At 38.9% G+C, this 23884-nt stretch overlaps 3 protein-coding genes across 3 annotated transcripts; all 3 read left to right on the top strand.

The window, feature by feature from the left end:
- Positions 1–200: 200 nt before the first annotated feature.
- On the top strand, positions 201–6609 carry LOC140929786 (caspase-8-like). The gene is made up of 2 exons (XM_073379492.1): positions 201–885; positions 4966–6609. Exons 1-2 carry the CDS (start codon positions 325–327, stop codon positions 5113–5115), a joined length of 711 nt encoding a protein of 236 aa, XP_073235593.1. The 5' UTR covers positions 201–324; the 3' UTR covers positions 5116–6609.
- A 10588-nt stretch (positions 6610–17197) lies between these two features.
- Positions 17198–17991, top strand: LOC140929784 (uncharacterized). Its single transcript, XM_073379491.1, has one exon. The coding sequence runs from the start codon at positions 17275–17277 to the stop codon at positions 17989–17991; it is 717 nt and encodes a 238-aa protein (XP_073235592.1). The 5' UTR covers positions 17198–17274.
- A 4765-nt stretch (positions 17992–22756) lies between these two features.
- Positions 22757–23550, top strand: LOC140929783 (uncharacterized). The gene has a single exon (XM_073379490.1). It carries the CDS (start codon positions 22834–22836, stop codon positions 23548–23550), a length of 717 nt encoding a protein of 238 aa, XP_073235591.1. The 5' UTR covers positions 22757–22833.
- Positions 23551–23884: the final 334 nt, after the last annotated feature.

The raw sequence follows: 23884 nt of genomic DNA, 5'->3' as shown, positions 1-23884 counted from the left end.
GAAGCGGCGAACGTACATACGTACGAACGATTTTGTCAGAGCCAAAATTTCTTGGATGCACAGATAACCAAATTTTCATACCCCTGGCGCTCCGCAGCGCTCGCTTTGCGCTTCGCGCGCTTAAGCTACGCTAATACATGACTTTTTTTTCCATAAAGTAGCCTTTGTTAAGTCACTCCCGAGGGTTTGACTACCCCAATAAGAAAATCTGTGCAATAAAGTTCGTGCTAGATGTCTTTACTTTTGTGGAAGTCGAACGTAAAATTAATGGCTAAAATCTCTCATTTTTTTTCTTAAAATGCAGTTGAACAAAGCAAGTATAAAATGTCCAGGAGTCCGCGTGGAATCTGCCTCATACTAAACAACATCGAATTCCTTGGCGAAGGGAAACGCTGGGGTGCCGAATTCGACGAAGAAGAGCTGAGGACACTGTTCACTGAGCTTTCTTTCGACGTAGAAGTTGCAAGAGATCTCCGTTATGATCAGATGAGAAACTTAACAGCTCAGGTCGCAAAGAGAAATCACAAGAACCACGACGCGTTTGTGTTGATCGTCATGTCTCATGGTGGAGACAATGATGTTATCTATGGCGTGGACAACAGGGCCGTAAGGGTCGAAGATTTAATCTCGGAGCTCACACAGAGCAACTGCCCAGATCTTCGTGACAAACCAAAGATGGTTTTCATTCAGACCTGTAGAGGTTCTTTAAGAGAAAGAATTTCGCCCAACAGTGCTAGTGCTGACAGTGCTGATTCGTTTTCAGCATTGGACTCCACCCTTTCGAGAGGTGTGTTTCCAAAAGAGTTCCACTGGCTGTTGGCCTTTGCCACCACGCCTGGCTACGTTGCGTCGCGAGATCCAAGTTCTGGTTCCTGGTTCATTCAGGTTAGTATGACATCAATTTCAGACTGCCTAAAATCTTATCCGTTAATTTTTCCACACAAATGGCTTCCGTCGCACTAGGGGACTTAACCGAGATGTTTCCAGTTAACCAATTATTATTAACCGGTTTTAGAAAAATCGAATGCAGCCGTGTAATTTGGGTCTTAATGGAGTCTAATTTTTACCGCGCAGTTACTACGCAATCCGGACTCCAGCCGGTCCGACCGAAACTTACTGTTACATTTTCGGTCGAAACGTAAATGGAACGCTTCAGTCTGGTTGGAAACTTTATTTCAATCGAACAATATCGTTCCAGTTTCTCTGGGTAAGTTCAACTGATTTCTGACCAGTCGGTTTTTTAAATTTAGGGTCAGTCAGAATCTAAAGTTCGGAACAGGGTTCGGAAACATCACGAAGCAAGAAAAACGTTTTATGATTAAGTTTATGTTAAAAGGTCAGAGCAATTAACCGTTCACAAAACAAGAGAAATTTAAGAAAGCGACCTAGAGGAAACGACATATAAAAGCGCCGAATCAACATGTAAACTATCCCCAAAGTCTCGTTTCTTTTTCTAACTTCCTCCTTGTATTTGCATCCATCCGTATCATTGTGAATTCGCCTCTGGTATATCCAGAATAGGTAAAGGCATTTCCTTGAAATTTTATTATGAAGGAGGTTTTTGCAAAAGGGATACACTTTCAGCTGCACTTCGTGAGAAGAAGTCATAAACTACTAACAGTAACAAGGTCACGCAACGTCTCGAGCAGCTCACAGAGAAATGTTGTCACCTGACTTCTCTTTGTAGTTTCGGTACGTGGTGTATTCGAAACATAGGAGAAGGATGAAAGCGCCTTTTAATAAAGCTAAAATTAAGTAAAGGATCTGAAAAATGTATATCCCTGATTACAAATAGCTGTGAAGGTTGGTGCCACAATGTGGCACATTTGCATATGCATATTCCTATCCTACATAAGGACGGGGTTTTAATAGTGTCAGCATCACGCAATATTTGAGGCTTGAAAATAGCATAACCAAGAGAACGGCTAATATTTAATGTTTTGTTGTATGTTATTTTTCAGGCCAATAATTGCGTTTGAAGTACGAGAACGCAACCCTAATTTGTATTGGGTGTTCTGTGCATTATTGGGTGTCATGTGCAATCAATAAGGGAGGTGTTTTGAGATTGCGGGGCAATCGGGGCTTTGAGGCGCTTGCTTACGTTTTGCCTCACTTTCACGTGCTAACTCACTTGGTGATTTGTGTGTCCTCGGCGTTCATACTTCAAACGTTTGCTGAGGTGTGCTATTCTGTCTTCGTAAATCTTTTATCTTTTAAAAGTATGCTGAATTTTCGTAAAGCGTACATATTTAAAGTTTGCTGAAGGTCTACTATCGATCTGCGGTTTAATGAATCTTCCAAAGCGTTCACCTTTCAAAAGTGTGCTGAAAGTTTACACCCTGAGTAAAATTTTACTTTGGATTAAGCCTTCATATTTTTCTTTGGAAAATTCGTGCTAGTCCTGGTGCATGCATCAAACCGGGTTGTTTAGCTCGGCGTCTGTTGTGCCACAAAGTAAATTTACCGGCGAGTTGTGAAGGTCAGCGTCTGTTGTGCCACAAAGTAAATCTGTGCCACAGAGTAAACCCAGCGAGTTGTGTAGCTCGGCGGCCGTTATTCCACAAAGCAAATCTACCGAGATGTGAAGCTCGGCGGTGGCCGTTATTCCAAAAAGTAAATCTACCGATTCGGCGGCAACATTTCATCATGACGTGTGATATTTTGGCACGGGACAAACGAACATTTTAACTAGGCAGGTACAGAAGTCGGACCGGATCAACTCGGATCCGCCAGTCCGGGTCGGATCAACTCGGATCGACTCGGATCGAATAAAAAAATAAAAATAAAATAAAATTGGACTCGGATAAAAAAAAAATCAACTCAGATCATAAAAAGAAAAATAAAATCAGTCGGCGTCACTTACCTTTCACCCGCCATTTTGTTTTTTTCTCACGAACTCGTGGTTACGTAAATTAATTTGATTTCTATTTTTATTAATTTTAATGATACACTAGTGAGCAACACAAGTACACTTCCAGTGAACATTTTCAACTTGGAAGGAGGAGACGCCATGCTCGCCCGGAACAAAGGAAATTTTCATGCCTCGGGCAAGAATCGAACTAGCGACCCGGCTTTGTTTTGCCAACAAGTTGATGATTGGACGCTCTTAAAAATAAGTGAGAAAATTATCCAAAGGAATGTTTATTTTAACAAAAGAAAAAGAAACCCGGGTTAAGCGCTGATCGGCCCTCGAACAACTGCGCCCAGTAGAACATCTATTGCGCCAGTAAAACAACAAGTTCTTTTTACACGCCCGAAGCATTCTGGCCAGTGTCTTCCTCAAATAACACGCACTTGAGACGAACCATACGATATCACGCTGATCACTAGCCTTCAAAACCTTTTCATTTTGATACACATATTAAATCGACGTTTCACTGTACGCAGCCCTTACGTTCAAAATATGCCATAATCATAGTTATTCATCGCAAAAACCATCCATCCTTTCCCCTCAACTGCTACCTGTACGCCTAGCAAACATATCGAACGCACTCTCCTAGTTCCGATTACTCCTAGTTGTACATTTTAAATTTAAAGTTGTTCAGAAATTGTTGGAGAATGCATTCTCCAACAATTCTCCCATATGCGGCAGTACCCTGCCCCGACGGGGCAGTTACGCAGGCTACTGACTGGTTGAAAACCGCTCTAAAAGGGTGGATTTGGTCAAAAACGCAGGGTTTTTTTGCTACTAAAATTGGCCGTCAAAAAAGAGTTAAAGGGGCTACGCCAAGCTATTTGCTATATCTTTTCAAAAAGCTAATATGGTCTTCGCATCAATTAAGTTCTAGACGGCTTGCAGTCCGTCTTTTCTTTGAATCCGTCTGGTTCTTATCTTAGCTAGCGCGATTACAAACCACCATCATATCATACTTCGGCGCCAGGTCATCCGAATTACTGGAATTATGCGAATGACTAGCCATTTGCAAGGCAAAGACAGAACCTTCTTCCTTGGTTCCCGAGGCTCTTTGGGTCATTTTCAGTTGGCCAGTGCATCATTTAAGCCGGTCTGTTGCAATGTCTTTTTCCTTTTTGCCCACACGGACTGTACCATGCATCAGCATACTCGGTATATTGCAGACCAACGCAGTAGTGCTAACCTTATCTAAGTTTAGTTCCTATGATGGTTTAGTTCGAAAGCCCATTTTAAGGATTCCTTTACAGCAAAAAAAGGGCCCTGCACGTTCTCAGAATTTTTGTCATTCTAAGAAAAGAAGATTCAGTAATTAAGCTCTTGCTAAGGATGTTACTAAAACGGGGAACAGAGAACAAGCACAGGAAACGGGAAATTTCAAAAATGGGAACAAAGCAGAAATGAAGTTACTAATAGGGCTTGGGTTCAAGTTAGGGTTTGTTCCCATTTTTCATTTTCCTGTTCACGGTGCTTGTTCCCCGCTCCCCGTTTTCCGTTTCCAGGTCCTCATTTTAGTAACATCCCCTGGTGAGGCTGAACCCGCAATTTATGATTATCATGATAGTCTTTTTATCTGGCCTGGGATCTAACTCGCGGCTCCTGTTCTACAGAATAGTGCTCTACAAACTGAGGCCCAGTCCGTACGTATTCGGCGTTTCTGCATTTGTTTGAAAAAGGACATTTTTTTCTCAAAATCTGCCTTTCGCCCACACGTATCCGATGGAAATAAACACCGAAAGCACAACTTTTCATAAACGCTCTCCAAAGCGCAAATTAATTACTACTGTTTATACCGTCCTAGCGTGGAAGAGTTAAAAACGGAAATTTTGGAAAACGGTGACGTAATAAGTACTTTATCTCGCACTGGATAACAATATTCTACTGCTACTTGGCCATGTTTTTAGGACTAGTAGCTCATCTTACGTCTTTTTTAAAATTATTTCATAAAGGTTAAATGCTAAAGCTTATTATGTCAGAAGACGTGACTTAACATAAACAGAAAGTTAGAGCACTGTTTTTCCAAGTCTTGTCCATTATCTATTTTTCATCCATAGGTCCTAGTAAAGACAATCAGAAAACTGCACAATCGCGTGCACCTTGTCGACATTTTGACAGAGGTTACCAATCTTGTGGTAAAAAGGAAAGGCGAGGTAATTCAAGTCCCAGCCCCAACACACACACTGACGGCCGAACTGTATCTGTAAAGTCCAAGAAAAGATGCTGATGTCATCGATGTACTGGCAACCGAATAAGTGTAAAATCTAATCTGGATAAGATGGAAAAGTGATGAGGTAGTCTGAACGCTCTCTAAGACTAAGACTGATGTCCTTGGCTGTCCGTCTCAGAGAGGTGTCTGCCTTATAGAGAGTCAAGTTTCAGTAAAATTATTCAAAAGCAGCAGGGATGGAACCAACACCAGGTGTCCGTCTAATAGGTCGAATATACAGAGGTGTCAGTTAACTCTTTCATGCGCTCCCATGTTTAATGATAGAGTTTTGTACGAAGATTCTGACTTTTGAGGCTGTGGATGAAATTATTTCACATGGCCATTCAAATCAGTACTTTTACATATTGTACTATTTGCCTTGCAGCATTTTACAGATTGACATTTTTTAAGTTTTTGTAGAAATTTGACATTGGCTATTTCTGGGGTGAGAGAGTTAATTTTAAGTTATTTTTAATCACTTGTTTTAGTGAGCCATAGCGTACGCTTTCGTACACAGCATAGAATGTTGAACAAAATCAACGTAATATGTTAATAAATATGAACTGTATAAACGAGAAACGGATTATTAGATTAGGTGTACAAAATGAGCCTTTTCTTGAATATTTCATTAGGTAATTAATTATGTTAAAGCATTCAGTAAATCTTCTCATGAATAATGATGTATCTTTAACGAAGTGGAAAATTTTAGGCTATAGGCGAATTCTTGTTTAAATTTTTTGCCTCATTAACATATGCTTATCATTCTCTGCTGAAGCTATTCAAATAAAACCTTTAATATTGGAAGAGCTTAACAATTTCAATTTTCTCCGATAATTTGAGCCCGATATACCCAATCAGAGCTTCGGAGATATTATCTTCGAAAAACTTGAAAGTTTACAAAGAATGTATGAGCTCCATGTTTAACGTTTTTTCCACCTAGCAATTTCGCAGTGTTTGATAGCTGTTTCTTCCTTTTTCATTAATTGTTAAACGCCGAAAATTTCACAAGGAATTTCCCAAATTAACCAGCTCTTTAAATATTTGAACCTAATTTGTAAATACAGCGACTGTTTCTATGGGTTAACTAGTATGCTAATGAGCAAAAATGTAAACAATGACGTCAGCAGGGATTCGCTTACAGAAACCTTACATAGTGATTTTTGAAGAGTGTCTACTTTTAATTTGTTATTTAAAAGAGGTGATTTTATAACCCGAGTTTCACCATGAACCTTTTTCTCTTTTTAAGTCTTCACTTGAGGCCTGTACCCATTGCCTCGGTATATTGGTGAATATATATATATATATATCAAGAGCTTTTGTACTTGTTTTGAGCAATGTTGACGCAAATTGTTTTGTATTTGAAGTTTGCTAATCATTCCTTTACAGTTAGTAAAAACACGTATTTGTTATATGAATCAAGAAGACTTACAGAGACAAGATAATTTTTCGAAATGAAAAACGTGTAATTTCAAATAAATGAAAATCAACTCTTGCTGTACAGTTGTATTAGTTGGCACTCAGTCTCCAAGTTAACCGGAATTAAGGGACTGGTCATAAAGTCCACGTGGCACCATAACAGTCAATAGAGACAACAGCGAAGCGAATGAAAGCATCGCTGAAAAATACACTTTACGTCCTATATACCAACTCACCCAGTTACTTGAAAGAAGGGTAGCTGAGTTGGAACTAAATAGAGGGGGCCGTGTCAGGGTTCAGAGTGAGATAGTAAAATTTATCGCCTTGCCGTTCCCGTTCTCAGGTTAACTCAAAATTTGGTCATTTCACGTCGTAGTTGTGCAGGGGAGGCAAAGAAATATACAATTGAAAAAAGCGTAATGTACCTGCAGAGTTGTTGTTTTGCTCATAAACCTGATGTGTATTAAACGTTCCCGTTGCCGTCTTCGTCGTAGTAGAGAACTTAAGATGGAGACGTTTTCGGGGCGACGGCGACCGGACTGGCAGAGAAAGCCTGGAACTAAGATCGCAGTGAACTCAGAAGGACGGCGCCTTTAATTAGAAGAATACCGAAGAGGAAAATATGGCTTCACATAAAGAATTAAGAGAATAAATATTTGCTACGCAGACAACATGTATCGGATGAAGAGTTTCTCGTTTTGTGGGAAAATTATGAGTCCAAAAATCCCGATTTTCCTCGGGACAGTTACGACCGTTCACGCTAAAAAACACGCGGGATGCAGCTGAGTTCAAGGCAGAATTTCGTGTTGAAAAAAAAAAGATCTCCACAGGCTTGCCGAAGCCTTGCAAATTACAGGAACATTAAAATGCTACCAAGGAACCGTATTCTTAGTTTGGTATTGAAAAAAATCCCGGGAAATACTTGCATGCAACAACAACAACAACGGCAACAACTTTATTTCAGTATTCCCACGCCGAGTTAGTACATGGTATTACCTACTATTCTATATAATTTTCAATACGTTGCATTTATACGATATTCTAACGAAAAGAGCGAGCTAAAAAACACACAATTGAAATATCGGAGTTCATATTTTTTGTCTGGATACTTTTATTTGGCTCGTAGGAAAATTTTGTCCATGTCAAGTTCACTTACGGTTGGCTGTTTGCCAAGTTAAATATTGACCCTGTGACATGAAAACATAGAAACATTCAAAGATGTAAGTTTAGATAACAGAGCTTGGAAATCAAACTTGAAATGTGCCTCAAAGAAAACAAGGACAATTTAAGAACGAGAATCTGCAAAATGTTGGTTGCTAAACGCAACAAACCTGATTGAAATGAAAGTTAGATACTCACGTTTTCGCCACAACGCCAAACAGACCAGTTTCACGTCGCCGACGGGACCACGACGGCAAGGTGGTGAGCACGAGCATGCGCAATATCCAACAAATGATGATGTCACGTCCGGTTGAAGTTGCCGTCGCCCCGAAAACGTCTCTATCTTAAGTTCCCTAGTCTCGTAAGATCCTCGTAGACCAAACTCTGGGGACAACTTTCCGTACTCTTTACAAACAGTGCCTTTAACAGTGTTCTTTAACGTCCCACAGAATTTATATCGCAAAGGTTGTGAGACGGGGCTAACAGTTTATTGGCCCTTTCTGAGAAGACTAGAAAGTATAACCGTTTATGGATGTCTTAGAGGCAGAACTTTCTCTGCAGTTATTTAAAGACCCTGATTGTGTCCGGACGGGGTTAGAACCCAGGCAGCGGCCTCTTACTCTGCAGATCGGCGCTTATCTAATTAAGCTAATCCAGCGGAGGTCTTAAGAGACAATTTATCTATTTATAGAATATTTATATACTGTTAGTCCCATGCAACTTTATACAAAAATAATGATTGATATCAGGACCTCTAGCTATTGAGCCACAATTTGCATCTTTCGTGTCGTGTAGTATAAAACAATTACCAAAGACACAAATATTTTTTAAGGTCTTCTCTTTCCTTTCCTTTTTTTCCTTTTGGATTGTTTGCGCGAAAAATTATTTCAAAATTTTTCTATTGATGATAATTTAAACACTAGTAAATTTTTAACTCTGACTATACAATGAAACCGGCAGATGCACTTACATGCAACATGCACTCCCTGTGCTTTGCTGTGCGTGCACAACTGGCTCGGAAACTATGAGAAAGATACTGTCGTGAGATTAATCGAAAGTATACTTTAAAGGTTGTTCCTGTATACTTAATTTTCCATTTTTCAGCCTTGTGGTCTATTCTAAAAACTAAACATGCCGCCTCCCAGATCAACTGAACTGAACATTTTTTTCAAGCAGAATACAGTGGAACCCCGGTTACTCGAAGTCAAAATGGACACGAACAACAGTTCGAGTTAGCGGGGAATTCCAGTTAACGGGGTAAATTTTGATCAAGGGAAAGGAAAGTTAGTTCAAGTTAGCGGGGAATTCGACGGTTATCCGAGTTCGAGTTATCCAGGTTCTACTGTGATAACAAAGAGCTTATCAAAATTTATAGTAAGTCGGCTGATCTTGGAAGAGAAGAACGAAAGAGGTGACTGATTTTTATCCCTTTCAAATCGCTGTGTATTTTACTCTTTTTGTCATTGGCTTTCAAGAAAGTTTTTACAAGGATATCTCGAGTTTTTTACAAGGATATCTGTGGTTTTATTGGGAGCATTTATTAGTCGCGTGTTTCAATTAATCCTTGTTAAGCTATAGTTGTTTTCTTTTTTGTTTTTATAATAATAAGTCAAGGTTCTCCCTTAGGGTTTTTACTGTAGAGTCAATTTGTACTGACGCAAATGTCGGTTTGTTAACTCGCATAATTGTGGTGGACGAGAACTGCCAATCGAAAAATCCGCATTTTGAAGGAATTTTTTTTTTAATTTTTATTTTTATCTGTAATTATTTTCCACTTTCTTTTTAATTTTTATTTCAATTTAAAAGAAAAGTGAAAGTAAAATCAAGTGAAATCAAAATAAAATGAAATGAGACCAAAGTAAAATGAAATGAAATCAAAATTAAAATCAAATTTTCGACCCAGCCGAGGGCTGCCACTACCAGCATGCATTGCGTACATCACGTAGATTTTGTGTTTTGTTTACATCTCTTTCTCTCGAAGAAGCAGTCGAAGATGGTGGATAACAGGTTTTCTTCGTGTAAGGAAGATCGCCTTCTTAAAGCAACGATGCAGATGTACGTTAAACAAGGTCTTAAACGCAAAAAATCGACATCTTCTTCGCGTTTAAGACCTTGTTTAACAAACATCTGCATCGCTGCTTTAAGAAGGTGATCTTCCTTACACGAAGAAAACCTGTTATCCGCCATCCTCGAGCTTCTTCGAGTGAAAGAGTCGTAAACACAACACAAAATTTAACGTGATGTACGCAATGCATGCTAGTAGTGGCAGCCCTCGGCTGGATCGAAAATTTTATTTGATTTTAATTTTGATTTTACTTCATTTTACTTTGGATTCATTTCATTTTATTTTGATTTCACTTGATTTTACTTTCACTTTTCTTTTGAATAGAAAGTGGAAAACAATTACAGATAAAAATAAAAAATAAAAAAAAATTCCTTCAAAATGCAGATTTTTCGATTGGTAGTTCTCGGCCACCATACATGATTAACTGACTAACGGCGCGTGAAACAAGACAATAAACTCACCAAGCACTGAGGCTTCAATACATAGTCTTTTCCTCGAGATAGGACGGAGAAAACGGTTTTTTAATAGTCAGTCAATATTGAAATAGAGATTTTTCAGCTCAACTTTCTGTGTGTGTGTGTGTGTTTTGTTCATATATCCGATTTTTTATACCGCTAAATAGAAGATATAAACCGTTTCTCGTCTTGCTTGGTGATCGCACCTCTTATTCCTATTTTTTAATAGATGTTCCACTCATTAGGCACTAGAGTGTAGTCCAGCAATAATTCCCATTCTTGGGTCGAGGAACAGGCGTCCAAAGGAACTTGAAGCTCATCAACGTTGGTGAATAAAGTTTTTCCTAAAAGAGCCGAACCCACGAATGGCAAGAATAAAATGACGAACGGAGGGCGCGCCTCTATTTTGAACACATAATAGATTTTACATGAGCCAATCAGGTGGGTATAGAGCGGGCAAGTCTAGGCAACCCTATTGTTCCTATTGTATAAGGCAGACGCTCATTAGATATCGAGGAAGGGACTTATTAGTATGGAGGAAGACACTCATTCGTATGGGGGAAGACACTCATTAATATGAAAACAAGGAAGACAGGGGAAGACATTAATCCGGAGTAAATCATCCCTCTACCACTACATCTGTTTCATGGGAAAATAGAAGTTTTAAGTGAGCCCTCTCGATGATTTTTTTTTTTTTTTAACTCTTTGGGCAAACTTCGTCAATAAAATACGTTAAAGCAAAAAAATAAAACGAAGACACAGTTGCGTTTGTAAGAAAAGACTTGCTGTCTAGAATACGGCATGACATTTTTCCGAGACTTCAGATGCCTTTTTGAAGGCAAATGGCTATTTATTACAAGTTAGCTAGCCTTAGCTATGATTTTAATCTTAGACTTGTTGAACACTAAGAAAAACTGAATTTTTGTCAGGATGATATAATAATACGATGTGTTCATTTTAATATGAGAGACAAATTTATCAGAATTTATCAAAAACTGAATCACTGGATAATGCAATTCTAGAGATCTGATTGGCTTAGACATCATGGTGTATAAACCAATATACCATGCTCTCCAAATATGGTAATTGTACGCGTCCGCTCAAAATTAAAGACAAGCTGAAAATCGGCTGTTTTTACAAATAAATTATAAGGGAAGAATTCTCGATATTTAGTGGGCGCTTTTTAATAAAACAATTATTCAATTCAATCAATTCAAGTCAATTTTATTCACACTTTTATAAAATAAATACATTAGATATAGTAACTTAGGAATACACTAATAGACTGGATTGGATTGGATAGAAGTGTACGGTGGTCGGAGGAGCTTAGCTTTCGAGCTAACCACCGCTATATTGTGAGTGAAAATTCATAAAAAATGTGCGCTTGGTGCCATGGAAACTATGGACGATTATGTCAGTAGTCATTTTATGTGAAACAGTCATACTACACTGTTACCCGTGAGAGTTAACTAGAATTCGCTCGTATTCTGTTTTGAACTTATGGTAGCTAAGTGTTTTTATCTTAGTAAGAATCTCTTCCCAAGTTTTGGTTATGGCAAACTTAAATGTGTGTTTGCCGTAATTTGGCCTTACACGTGGTACATGATAGTTAAGATTTGAGGCATATCTGGTATTGTGTGAGTGAATATAAGACACCTTTACGAGGTGGTATTGATACACTTCAGGGATATTGGCTTCCCTTTTTGAGATTTTGTGAGCTAGCAAGGAGATTTTGGGTTTAAAAATGTTATCTATGTTAAGTATATCTAGAAGTTTGAGGCAGGGTGCACTACTTGCCCTATTATGGCTAAAAAATATGCAGCGTATACAATTATTTTGTTTTGTTTGAACTTTAGTTAATCTACTCGGGTATGTGTTTCCCCAACTCATAATTCCATAATGAAGGTTGGGGTAGATGGGTGAGTAATATATTTGTTTGAGGGTGTTTAAAGTTAAAAAATGGCATAATCGGAAAAGGATTCCCAAATTTTTTTATATATTTTGCTGTTTATGTGCTGAATGTGGAGAGCCCAATTTAGATTTTTGTCAATGTAGCTACCTAGGTATTTGATGTAGTTATTTTCTTCAATATTGCGTAAATTAAGCTTAATTTTATTTGCTTTTGGGGGGAGGAGACTGTCATATAGTGGGTTTTCTTAAATTTTACAGAAAGTTTATTAGCTGAGCAGTAGCTAAGAAGATGGTTGAATTCCTCATTTATAGTTTTTTAAGGTCCTGTAGAGAATTGGAAGAGTAGAATAGAGTGGTGTCATTGTCACCATTGGAGGCGAAAATAACGGCTGAGCCGTTCTAAATTGAAACAGGCGTTCCTAATTGATTCAGACGCCGAACTGTTCATGTACTTATAATTCAATGTATTAGGTTCGGCTCATGAACAGTTCGGCGTCTGAACTGGACCTAACGCAACCCACTATGAGAACCGACTTCAGTCTAAAACGCGCACTGATTCAGAGGGAATTATGGCAAGTTATGAAAAAAACGTTCTGGGGGGAATGGTAGGTTAATAGTCAGTGAGAAACTCATCAAAGTCTTTCTACTGCAACCTTTTTAGTAAATATTCGGTACAAAATAAATAAATAAATAAATAAATAAAAAATAACTATCAAAAAGAAAAGAAACCATGTTCCACTACAAGACTCAGTCACAAGGTATATGAGAGAGATTTCTATAGCCATGTTTTGGCAAATGCAGTCAGATATACGATCTTAATATATATATCTGACTGAATTTGCTTAAACGTGGCTAAATAACTTTCAAGTATACTGTAAAATTCCGAAAATAAGCCACTCCCAATATAGGCCCCCCAAACCGATTAATGCATTAGGCTCGGTACATGAAAAGTTCGGCGTCTGAATCAAAGCCGTTCCAAAGTCACCCACTATGAGAGCCGACTTCAGTCTAAAACGCGCGCTGATTGAGAGAGAATTATGCCAAGTTATGAAAAAGCGTTTTGGGAGGGATGGTAGGTTAATAGTCAGTGAGAAACTCATCAAAGTCTTTCTACTGCAACCTATTCAGTAAATATTCGGTACAAAATAAATAAATAAAAAGTAACTATCAAAAAGAAAAGAAACCATGTTCCACTACAAAATTCAGTCAGACGGTATATGAGAGAGATTTCTATAGCCATGTTTTGGCAAATGCAGTCAGATATACGATCTTAATATATATATCTGACTGAATTTGCTTAAACGTGGCTAAATAACTTTCAAGTGCATCTTAACAATTTGACATCTAAGTCGAATGGAAAACAGTGAAAAGTCACTAGATAAGGCTCAACAATCACAGCTTTATTGCTGGCAACAGACGGTAAATTTATCTCGCAGAAGTAACAGCGGATTTTGCGATGAAATTAACAACGAGTTTGAAACGTCGGAAAAGTATAACTTTTTAGTCAGTCAAACTATGAGGCCCATAGCTAAGTCTCTAACGAAAACACTAAATTTAAAATCCACAACCTTTAAGTACAGAAGTGTTTTCTGAGGCAAAATCACCTACACTAAACACTCACAAAGAGTTTTTATGTTTGGCACAAAGATTTCTGGTAACACGAGCTCATAGACAAGCACATACCAGTCAACGCCTTCGGTAAATCACAAAATAAATGACTTTGGCGGCAATCACAACATTTCCGAAAACCACTCATAAAATTGACACGGGTGAAACATCGTGGACTCACACAGTAGATTTATTCAAGATCCCGTATGTAAACCAGCGGTTGAAAAGGACACATGGAGCCCCCGTCTTCAAAACAATTTTTCACTAAGTCTTTGGCCTGCTCAAAAATCAGCATCAATTTCTATCTCGCCGAATAGATTTCACCCCTAGAAGCGAGCTACTTTGTGAGGCCAAAGACTTGTTACTGCCAACAACCAAAGCTCGCAATATCCAATCTGTCCGTCTCAAGCCCGGGATCAGTCTTTCACCCGTTTAGCCCGAAATCAGACGAAATACGAGAATTATATTGGACGAAGCAGACGTTGCCAGTCGTGAGACTTGTTCCTTCATAAGGCTTTATGATGCCTTCCAGAAAACTTTGCTCAAGGCAGCCCAAAAAAAATATAGGCCCAGTTCAGACGCTGAACTTTTTATGAGCCGAACCTAATTCGAATTATAAGGCCGACCCAAATTATTTAGACCGGCTAATTATAAATTGATTCAGACGCCGATCTTAATTGCAGTTGAACTAAGTTCAAATGGCGAAACAAACTGCGTACAAAATACGTTATAATGATTATTGCATTAGGCTTAGTACATGAAAAGTTCGGCGTCTGAATCAAAGCCGTTCCAAAGTCGCTCCAAAGGCGAAATTTCCGGCCGGGCTAACCGAAAATAACGGCTGAGCCATTCCAAATTAAAACAGGCGTTCGTAATTGATTCAGACGCCGAACTTTTCATGTATTTAATTCAATGTATTAAGTTCGGCGTTCATGAAAAGTTCGGCGTCTGAACGGGGCCTAAGACAACGCACTATGACAGCCGACTTCAGTCTAAAACGCGCGCTGATTCAGAGAGAATTATGGGAAGTTATAAAAAAAAACGTTTTTTGGGGGGGGTGGTAGGTTAATAGTCAGTGAGATACTCATCAAAGTCTTTCTACTGCAACCTATTCAGTAAATATTCGGTACAAAATAAATAAATAAAAAGTAACTATCAAAAAGAAAGAAGAAACCATGTTCCACTACAAGACTCAGTCACAAGGTATATGAGAGAGATTTCTATAGCCATGTTTTGGCAAATGCAGTCAGATATACGATCTTAATATATATATCTGACTGAATTTGCTTAAACGTGGCTAAATAACTTTCAAGTGCATCTTAACAATTTGACATCTAAGTCGAACGGAAAACAGTAAAAAGTCACTAGCTAAGGTTCAACAATCACAGCTTTATTGCTGGCAACAGACGGTAAATTTATCTCGCAAAAGTAACAGCGGATTTTGCGATGAAATTAACAACGAGTTTGAAACGTCGGAAAAGTATAACTTTTTAGTCAGTCAAACTATGAGGCCCAAAGCTAAGTCTCTACCGAAAACACTAATTTAAAATCCACAATCTTTGAGTACAGAAGGGCTTTCTGAGGCAAAATCACCTACACTAAACACTCACAAAGCGTTTTTATGCTTGGCACAAAGTTTTCTGGTAACACGAGCTCAAGCACATACCAGTCAACACCTTCGGTAAATCACAAAATAAATGACTTTGACGGCAATCACAACATTTCCGAAAACCACTCATAAAATTAACACGGGCGAAACATCGTCAGATTACTCCGTAAAACTCTCGCTTTCTCCACATAAATCGTCAAATGGAACTTTTCTTGACTCACACCGTGGATTTATTCAAGATCCCGTATGTAAACCAGCGGTTGAAAAGGACACATGGAGCCCCCGTCTTCAAAACAATTTTTCACTAAGTCTTTGGCCTGCTCAAAAGTCAGCATCAATTTCTTTCTCGCCGAATAGATTTCACCTCTAGAACCTAGCTACTTTTTGAGGCCAAAGACATGTTACTGCCAACAACCAAAGCTCGCAATATCCAATCTTTCCGTCTCAAGCCCGGGATCAGTCTTTCACCCGTTTAGCCCGAAATGAGACGAAATACGAGAAGATATTAGACGAAGCAGACGTTGCCAGTCGTGAGGTTTGTTCCTTCATAAGGATTTATGATGCCTTCCAGAAAACTTTGCTCAAGGCAGCCAAAAAAAACTATAGGCCCAGTTCAGACGCCGAATTTTGTATGAGCCGAACCTAATTCGAATTATAAGGCCGACCCAAATTATTTAGACCGGCTAATTATAAAATGATTCAGACGCCGATCTTAATTGCAGTTGAACTTAGTTCAAAAGGCGAAACATGTTCATTAATCCGTCAAACTGCGTACAAAATACGTTATAATGATTATTGCATTAGACTTAGTACATGAAAAGTTCGGCGTCTGAATCAAAGCCGTTCGAAAGTCGCTCTAAAGGGGAAATTCCTGGCCGGGCTAGCCGAAAATAACTGCTGAGCCGTTCCAAATTGAAACAGGCGTTCCTAATTGATTCAGATGCCGAACTTTTCATGAATTTAATTCAATGTATTAAGTTCGGCTCATGAAAAGTTTGGCGTCTGAACTGGGCCTAAGACAACCCACTATGAGAGCCGACTTCAGTCTAAAACGCGCGCTGATTCAGAGAGAATTATGCCAAGTTATGAAAAAGCGTTTTGGGAGGGATGGTAGGTTAATAGTCAGTGAGAAACTCATCAAAGTCTTTCTACTGCAACCTATTCAGTAAATATTCGGTACAAAATAAATAAATAAAAAGTAACTATCAAAAAGAAAAGAAACCATGTTCCACTACAAGACTCAGTCACAAGGTATATGAGAGAGATTTCTATAGCCATGTTTTGGCAAATGCAGTCAGATATACGATCTTAATATATATATCTGACTGAATTTGCTTAAACGTGGCTAAATAACTTTCAATTTGACATCTAAGTCGAATGGGAAACAGTGAAAAGTCACTAGCTAAGGCTCAACAATCACAGCTTTATTGCTGGCAACAGACGGTAAATTTATCTCGCAGAAGTAACAGCGGATTTTGCGATGAATTTATCAACGAGTTTGAAACGTCGGAAAAGTATACCGTAAAATTCCGAAAATAAGCCACTCCAAATATAGGCCCCCCAAACCGGTAACGCAAAAAACCTTCCGTTAAATCGCTCTTCCAAATATAAGCCCCCCGGGGGCTTGTACTTGGAAAATTGCCCTCCAACACAAAGTATAAGGGTGTTATCTTACAAGTCCGTGAATTTCTTGAATACAAAAGTAATAAAGGTAACATCAGCACAGACATTTTTTAGAAACCAACGGATACCCACCCATACCTACATTGGACTTCGGCGCACCCACCGCATTTAAAGTAAAGTGCACCATACAGCCAAGCCTTAAGACTTAGGAGGATACGCTCATTAACGCGCGTACTAGAGCAAAGAATATTGGAATATTCCAATTTTTTCGTGGCGTGTGGGTATAAAAGAGATAGGGCACTATCTGAAATGCGCAAAGTTCTGTCACTGACACAAGACGAGAGTTTGCGGGCGAGAGAGAGGCACACCACCAACCGCATACCCTTAGTAACCACATACAATCCACGTACCTCATATATTGCTGAAGTGGCGAACAGGAACTGGCACTTCCTCCAATCAAAGGAAAGACTGGCTCACATTTGTAGAGAACGACCAATTATCGCATATAGGAGGTCAAAAAGTCTACGCGACATACTCGTCAGTACCAAATTAACAGGCAGAACTCCTGAAGGACATACCACCACAATGGGTAGCTGTGGTCCTTGCAATAAACCAAAATGTAGTTGGTGCGTGCTTATAAACAAGACCTCTACTTTTACGGGCACGCGGCGGGATGGCAAGGTGTTTGACATATTCCATATAGTGAATTGTCAATCAACCTTTGTGATATATATAATTGAGTGTCGAATTTGTAGATTACAATATGTAGGGAAGAGCGAGCCAGCTTTCAACCTGCGCCTTAATAATCACAGGAACCATATTAAGAGAGGAGTCTACTTTTGCGAACTATCAGAGCACTTTCTCCACAACAGCACATCTCATGACTTTGGCAAAGACGTCACAATTGCGATCATTGAACAAATCAAACAGAGTAACATGACAATTGAACGGAAAAAAGAAATACTCCGAGCTAGAGAAATATTTTTGGCAAAGTCGGCTGAACACATTGCAACCGAACGGTCTTAATAAGAGAATGGGCTAGAACTCAGAGTCGAATATACCTTTTTATTATATAAACACCAATGAAATACCAGGTGAGCTTTCGCGCGAAAACTTGATATCTTCACATGTGAAAATAACATGTTATCTATCAACGTTGCTAGGGCTACATAATAAATCACGCTTTTCACACCGATAAAACTATTAAAGAGAAATGGTTTGGTATTTCATTGGTGTTTATGAGCTCACTCCTGAAATATTTTTCAACACTCAAAGAGAAATTTCGTATCTCCGCGCGGCCATGTAATATCCTCTATATAAAGTATTCAGTACATAAATAACGTTTTAGAACGTAAGTTATAGAGGTCAGGAACAGGAATCTACGCCCACACGAATGAAATTAATCTATTAGAACATTATATTACCGGTCGCAACTAATCAAGTAACGAACACTTCTTTATTACGTCACAATAAGAGATCATTAATGGATTAATGAACCCAATGTAAAGACCCCTGATGAAGGCAGAAGCCGAAACGCGTTGAGACTGAATAAAGTTTTTATTTGTTGGAAGACGACGATTCTCTTTTGTGCAAATTATATATATATATATATATATATAGTATATTATATTATATTATTTATTTATTTATTTATTTATTATAGACTTCTCTTTTTCCTCTTGTGCCCGCCTCGAACAGCCCTTGCTAATTTCGGGCACATGCTTTGTAAGCTATACTTATCTTGAAATAAACTTGTTGTTGTTGTTCTAAAGAAATGATTGACCCAAATTTAGAGAGCTTTGTATGGAGCTACCATGTTAGTGCCCATCTGGATGGGCACCGACATGAAAACCAACAGAAACAAATAAATAAATAAAAAGTAACTATCAAAAAGAAAAGAAACCATGTTCCACTACAAAATTCAGTCAGACGGTATATGAGAGAGATTTCTATAGCCATGTTTTGGCAAATGCAGTCAGATATACGATCTTAATATATATATCTGACTGAATTTGCTTAAACGTGGCTAAATAACTTTCAAGTGCATCTTAACAATTTGACATCTAAGTCGAATGGAAAACAGTGAAAAGTCACTAGATAAGGCTCAACAATCACAGCTTTATTGCTGGCAACAGACGGTAAATTTATCTCGCAGAAGTAACAGCGGATTTTGCGATGAAATTAACAACGAGTTTGAAACGTCGGAAAAGTATAACTTTTTAGTCAGTCAAACTATGAGGCCCATAGCTAAGTCTCTAACGAAAACACTAAATTTAAAATCCACAACCTTTAAGTACAGAAGTGTTTTCTGAGGCAAAATCACCTACACTAAACACTCACAAAGAGTTTTTATGTTTGGCACAAAGATTTCTGGTAACACGAGCTCATAGACAAGCACATACCAGTCAACGCCTTCGGTAAATCACAAAATAAATGACTTTGGCGGCAATCACAACATTTCCGAAAACCACTCATAAAATTGACACGGGTGAAACATCGTGGACTCACACAGTAGATTTATTCAAGATCCCGTATGTAAACCAGCGGTTGAAAAGGACACATGGAGCCCCCGTCTTCAAAACAATTTTTCACTAAGTCTTTGGCCTGCTCAAAAATCAGCATCAATTTCTATCTCGCCGAATAGATTTCACCCCTAGAAGCGAGCTACTTTGTGAGGCCAAAGACTTGTTACTGCCAACAACCAAAGCTCGCAATATCCAATCTGTCCGTCTCAAGCCCGGGATCAGTCTTTCACCCGTTTAGCCCGAAATCAGACGAAATACGAGAATTATATTGGACGAAGCAGACGTTGCCAGTCGTGAGACTTGTTCCTTCATAAGGCTTTATGATGCCTTCCAGAAAACTTTGCTCAAGGCAGCCCAAAAAAAATATAGGCCCAGTTCAGACGCTGAACTTTTTATGAGCCGAACCTAATTCGAATTATAAGGCCGACCCAAATTATTTAGACCGGCTAATTATAAATTGATTCAGACGCCGATCTTAATTGCAGTTGAACTAAGTTCAAATGGCGAAACAAACTGCGTACAAAATACGTTATAATGATTATTGCATTAGGCTTAGTACATGAAAAGTTCGGCGTCTGAATCAAAGCCGTTCCAAAGTCGCTCCAAAGGCGAAATTTCCGGCCGGGCTAACCGAAAATAACGGCTGAGCCATTCCAAATTAAAACAGGCGTTCGTAATTGATTCAGACGCCGAACTTTTCATGTATTTAATTCAATGTATTAAGTTCGGCGTTCATGAAAAGTTCGGCGTCTGAACGGGGCCTAAGACAACGCACTATGACAGCCGACTTCAGTCTAAAACGCGCGCTGATTCAGAGAGAATTATGGGAAGTTATAAAAAAAAACGTTTTTTGGGGGGGGTGGTAGGTTAATAGTCAGTGAGATACTCATCAAAGTCTTTCTACTGCAACCTATTCAGTAAATATTCGGTACAAAATAAATAAATAAAAAGTAACTATCAAAAAGAAAGAAGAAACCATGTTCCACTACAAGACTCAGTCACAAGGTATATGAGAGAGATTTCTATAGCCATGTTTTGGCAAATGCAGTCAGATATACGATCTTAATATATATATCTGACTGAATTTGCTTAAACGTGGCTAAATAACTTTCAAGTGCATCTTAACAATTTGACATCTAAGTCGAACGGAAAACAGTAAAAAGTCACTAGCTAAGGTTCAACAATCACAGCTTTATTGCTGGCAACAGACGGTAAATTTATCTCGCAAAAGTAACAGCGGATTTTGCGATGAAATTAACAACGAGTTTGAAACGTCGGAAAAGTATAACTTTTTAGTCAGTCAAACTATGAGGCCCAAAGCTAAGTCTCTACCGAAAACACTAATTTAAAATCCACAATCTTTGAGTACAGAAGGGCTTTCTGAGGCAAAATCACCTACACTAAACACTCACAAAGCGTTTTTATGCTTGGCACAAAGTTTTCTGGTAACACGAGCTCAAGCACATACCAGTCAACACCTTCGGTAAATCACAAAATAAATGACTTTGACGGCAATCACAACATTTCCGAAAACCACTCATAAAATTAACACGGGCGAAACATCGTCAGATTACTCCGTAAAACTCTCGCTTTCTCCACATAAATCGTCAAATGGAACTTTTCTTGACTCACACCGTGGATTTATTCAAGATCCCGTATGTAAACCAGCGGTTGAAAAGGACACATGGAGCCCCCGTCTTCAAAACAATTTTTCACTAAGTCTTTGGCCTGCTCAAAAGTCAGCATCAATTTCTTTCTCGCCGAATAGATTTCACCTCTAGAACCTAGCTACTTTTTGAGGCCAAAGACATGTTACTGCCAACAACCAAAGCTCGCAATATCCAATCTTTCCGTCTCAAGCCCGGGATCAGTCTTTCACCCGTTTAGCCCGAAATGAGACGAAATACGAGAAGATATTAGACGAAGCAGACGTTGCCAGTCGTGAGGTTTGTTCCTTCATAAGGATTTATGATGCCTTCCAGAAAACTTTGCTCAAGGCAGCCAAAAAAAACTATAGGCCCAGTTCAGACGCCGAATTTTGTATGAGCCGAACCTAATTCGAATTATAAGGCCGACCCAAATTATTTAGACCGGCTAATTATAAAATGATTCAGACGCCGATCTTAATTGCAGTTGAACTTAGTTCAAAAGGCGAAACATGTTCATTAATCCGTCAAACTGCGTACAAAATACGTTATAATGATTATTGCATTAGACTTAGTACATGAAAAGTTCGGCGTCTGAATCAAAGCCGTTCGAAAGTCGCTCTAAAGGGGAAATTCCTGGCCGGGCTAGCCGAAAATAACTGCTGAGCCGTTCCAAATTGAAACAGGCGTTCCTAATTGATTCAGATGCCGAACTTTTCATGAATTTAATTCAATGTATTAAGTTCGGCTCATGAAAAGTTTGGCGTCTGAACTGGGCCTAAGACAACCCACTATGAGAGCCGACTTCAGTCTAAAACGCGCGCTGATTCAGAGAGAATTATGCCAAGTTATGAAAAAGCGTTTTGGGAGGGATGGTAGGTTAATAGTCAGTGAGAAACTCATCAAAGTCTTTCTACTGCAACCTATTCAGTAAATATTCGGTACAAAATAAATAAATAAAAAGTAACTATCAAAAAGAAAAGAAACCATGTTCCACTACAAGACTCAGTCACAAGGTATATGAGAGAGATTTCTATAGCCATGTTTTGGCAAATGCAGTCAGATATACGATCTTAATATATATATCTGACTGAATTTGCTTAAACGTGGCTAAATAACTTTCAATTTGACATCTAAGTCGAATGGGAAACAGTGAAAAGTCACTAGCTAAGGCTCAACAATCACAGCTTTATTGCTGGCAACAGACGGTAAATTTATCTCGCAGAAGTAACAGCGGATTTTGCGATGAATTTATCAACGAGTTTGAAACGTCGGAAAAGTATACCGTAAAATTCCGAAAATAAGCCACTCCAAATATAGGCCCCCCAAACCGGTAACGCAAAAAACCTTCCGTTAAATCGCTCTTCCAAATATAAGCCCCCCGGGGGCTTGTACTTGGAAAATTGCCCTCCAACACAAAGTATAAGGGTGTTATCTTACAAGTCCGTGAATTTCTTGAATACAAAAGTAATAAAGGTAACATCAGCACAGACATTTTTTAGAAACCAACGGATACCCACCCATACCTACATTGGACTTCGGCGCACCCACCGCATTTAAAGTAAAGTGCACCATACAGCCAAGCCTTAAGACTTAGGAGGATACGCTCATTAACGCGCGTACTAGAGCAAAGAATATTGGAATATTCCAATTTTTTCGTGGCGTGTGGGTATAAAAGAGATAGGGCACTATCTGAAATGCGCAAAGTTCTGTCACTGACACAAGACGAGAGTTTGCGGGCGAGAGAGAGGCACACCACCAACCGCATACCCTTAGTAACCACATACAATCCACGTACCTCATATATTGCTGAAGTGGCGAACAGGAACTGGCACTTCCTCCAATCAAAGGAAAGACTGGCTCACATTTGTAGAGAACGACCAATTATCGCATATAGGAGGTCAAAAAGTCTACGCGACATACTCGTCAGTACCAAATTAACAGGCAGAACTCCTGAAGGACATACCACCACAATGGGTAGCTGTGGTCCTTGCAATAAACCAAAATGTAGTTGGTGCGTGCTTATAAACAAGACCTCTACTTTTACGGGCACGCGGCGGGATGGCAAGGTGTTTGACATATTCCATATAGTGAATTGTCAATCAACCTTTGTGATATATATAATTGAGTGTCGAATTTGTAGATTACAATATGTAGGGAAGAGCGAGCCAGCTTTCAACCTGCGCCTTAATAATCACAGGAACCATATTAAGAGAGGAGTCTACTTTTGCGAACTATCAGAGCACTTTCTCCACAACAGCACATCTCATGACTTTGGCAAAGACGTCACAATTGCGATCATTGAACAAATCAAACAGAGTAACATGACAATTGAACGGAAAAAAGAAATACTCCGAGCTAGAGAAATATTTTTGGCAAAGTCGGCTGAACACATTGCAACCGAACGGTCTTAATAAGAGAATGGGCTAGAACTCAGAGTCGAATATACCTTTTTATTATATAAACACCAATGAAATACCAGGTGAGCTTTCGCGCGAAAACTTGATATCTTCACATGTGAAAATAACATGTTATCTATCAACGTTGCTAGGGCTACATAATAAATCACGCTTTTCACACCGATAAAACTATTAAAGAGAAATGGTTTGGTATTTCATTGGTGTTTATGAGCTCACTCCTGAAATATTTTTCAACACTCAAAGAGAAATTTCGTATCTCCGCGCGGCCATGTAATATCCTCTATATAAAGTATTCAGTACATAAATAACGTTTTAGAACGTAAGTTAT

Source organism: Porites lutea, chromosome 3 (genome assembly GCF_958299795.1).
Source record: "Porites lutea chromosome 3, jaPorLute2.1, whole genome shotgun sequence".
Lineage (NCBI taxonomy): Eukaryota > Metazoa > Cnidaria > Anthozoa > Scleractinia > Poritidae > Porites > Porites lutea.
This window is presented reverse-complemented; position numbering and strand designations above follow the sequence as displayed.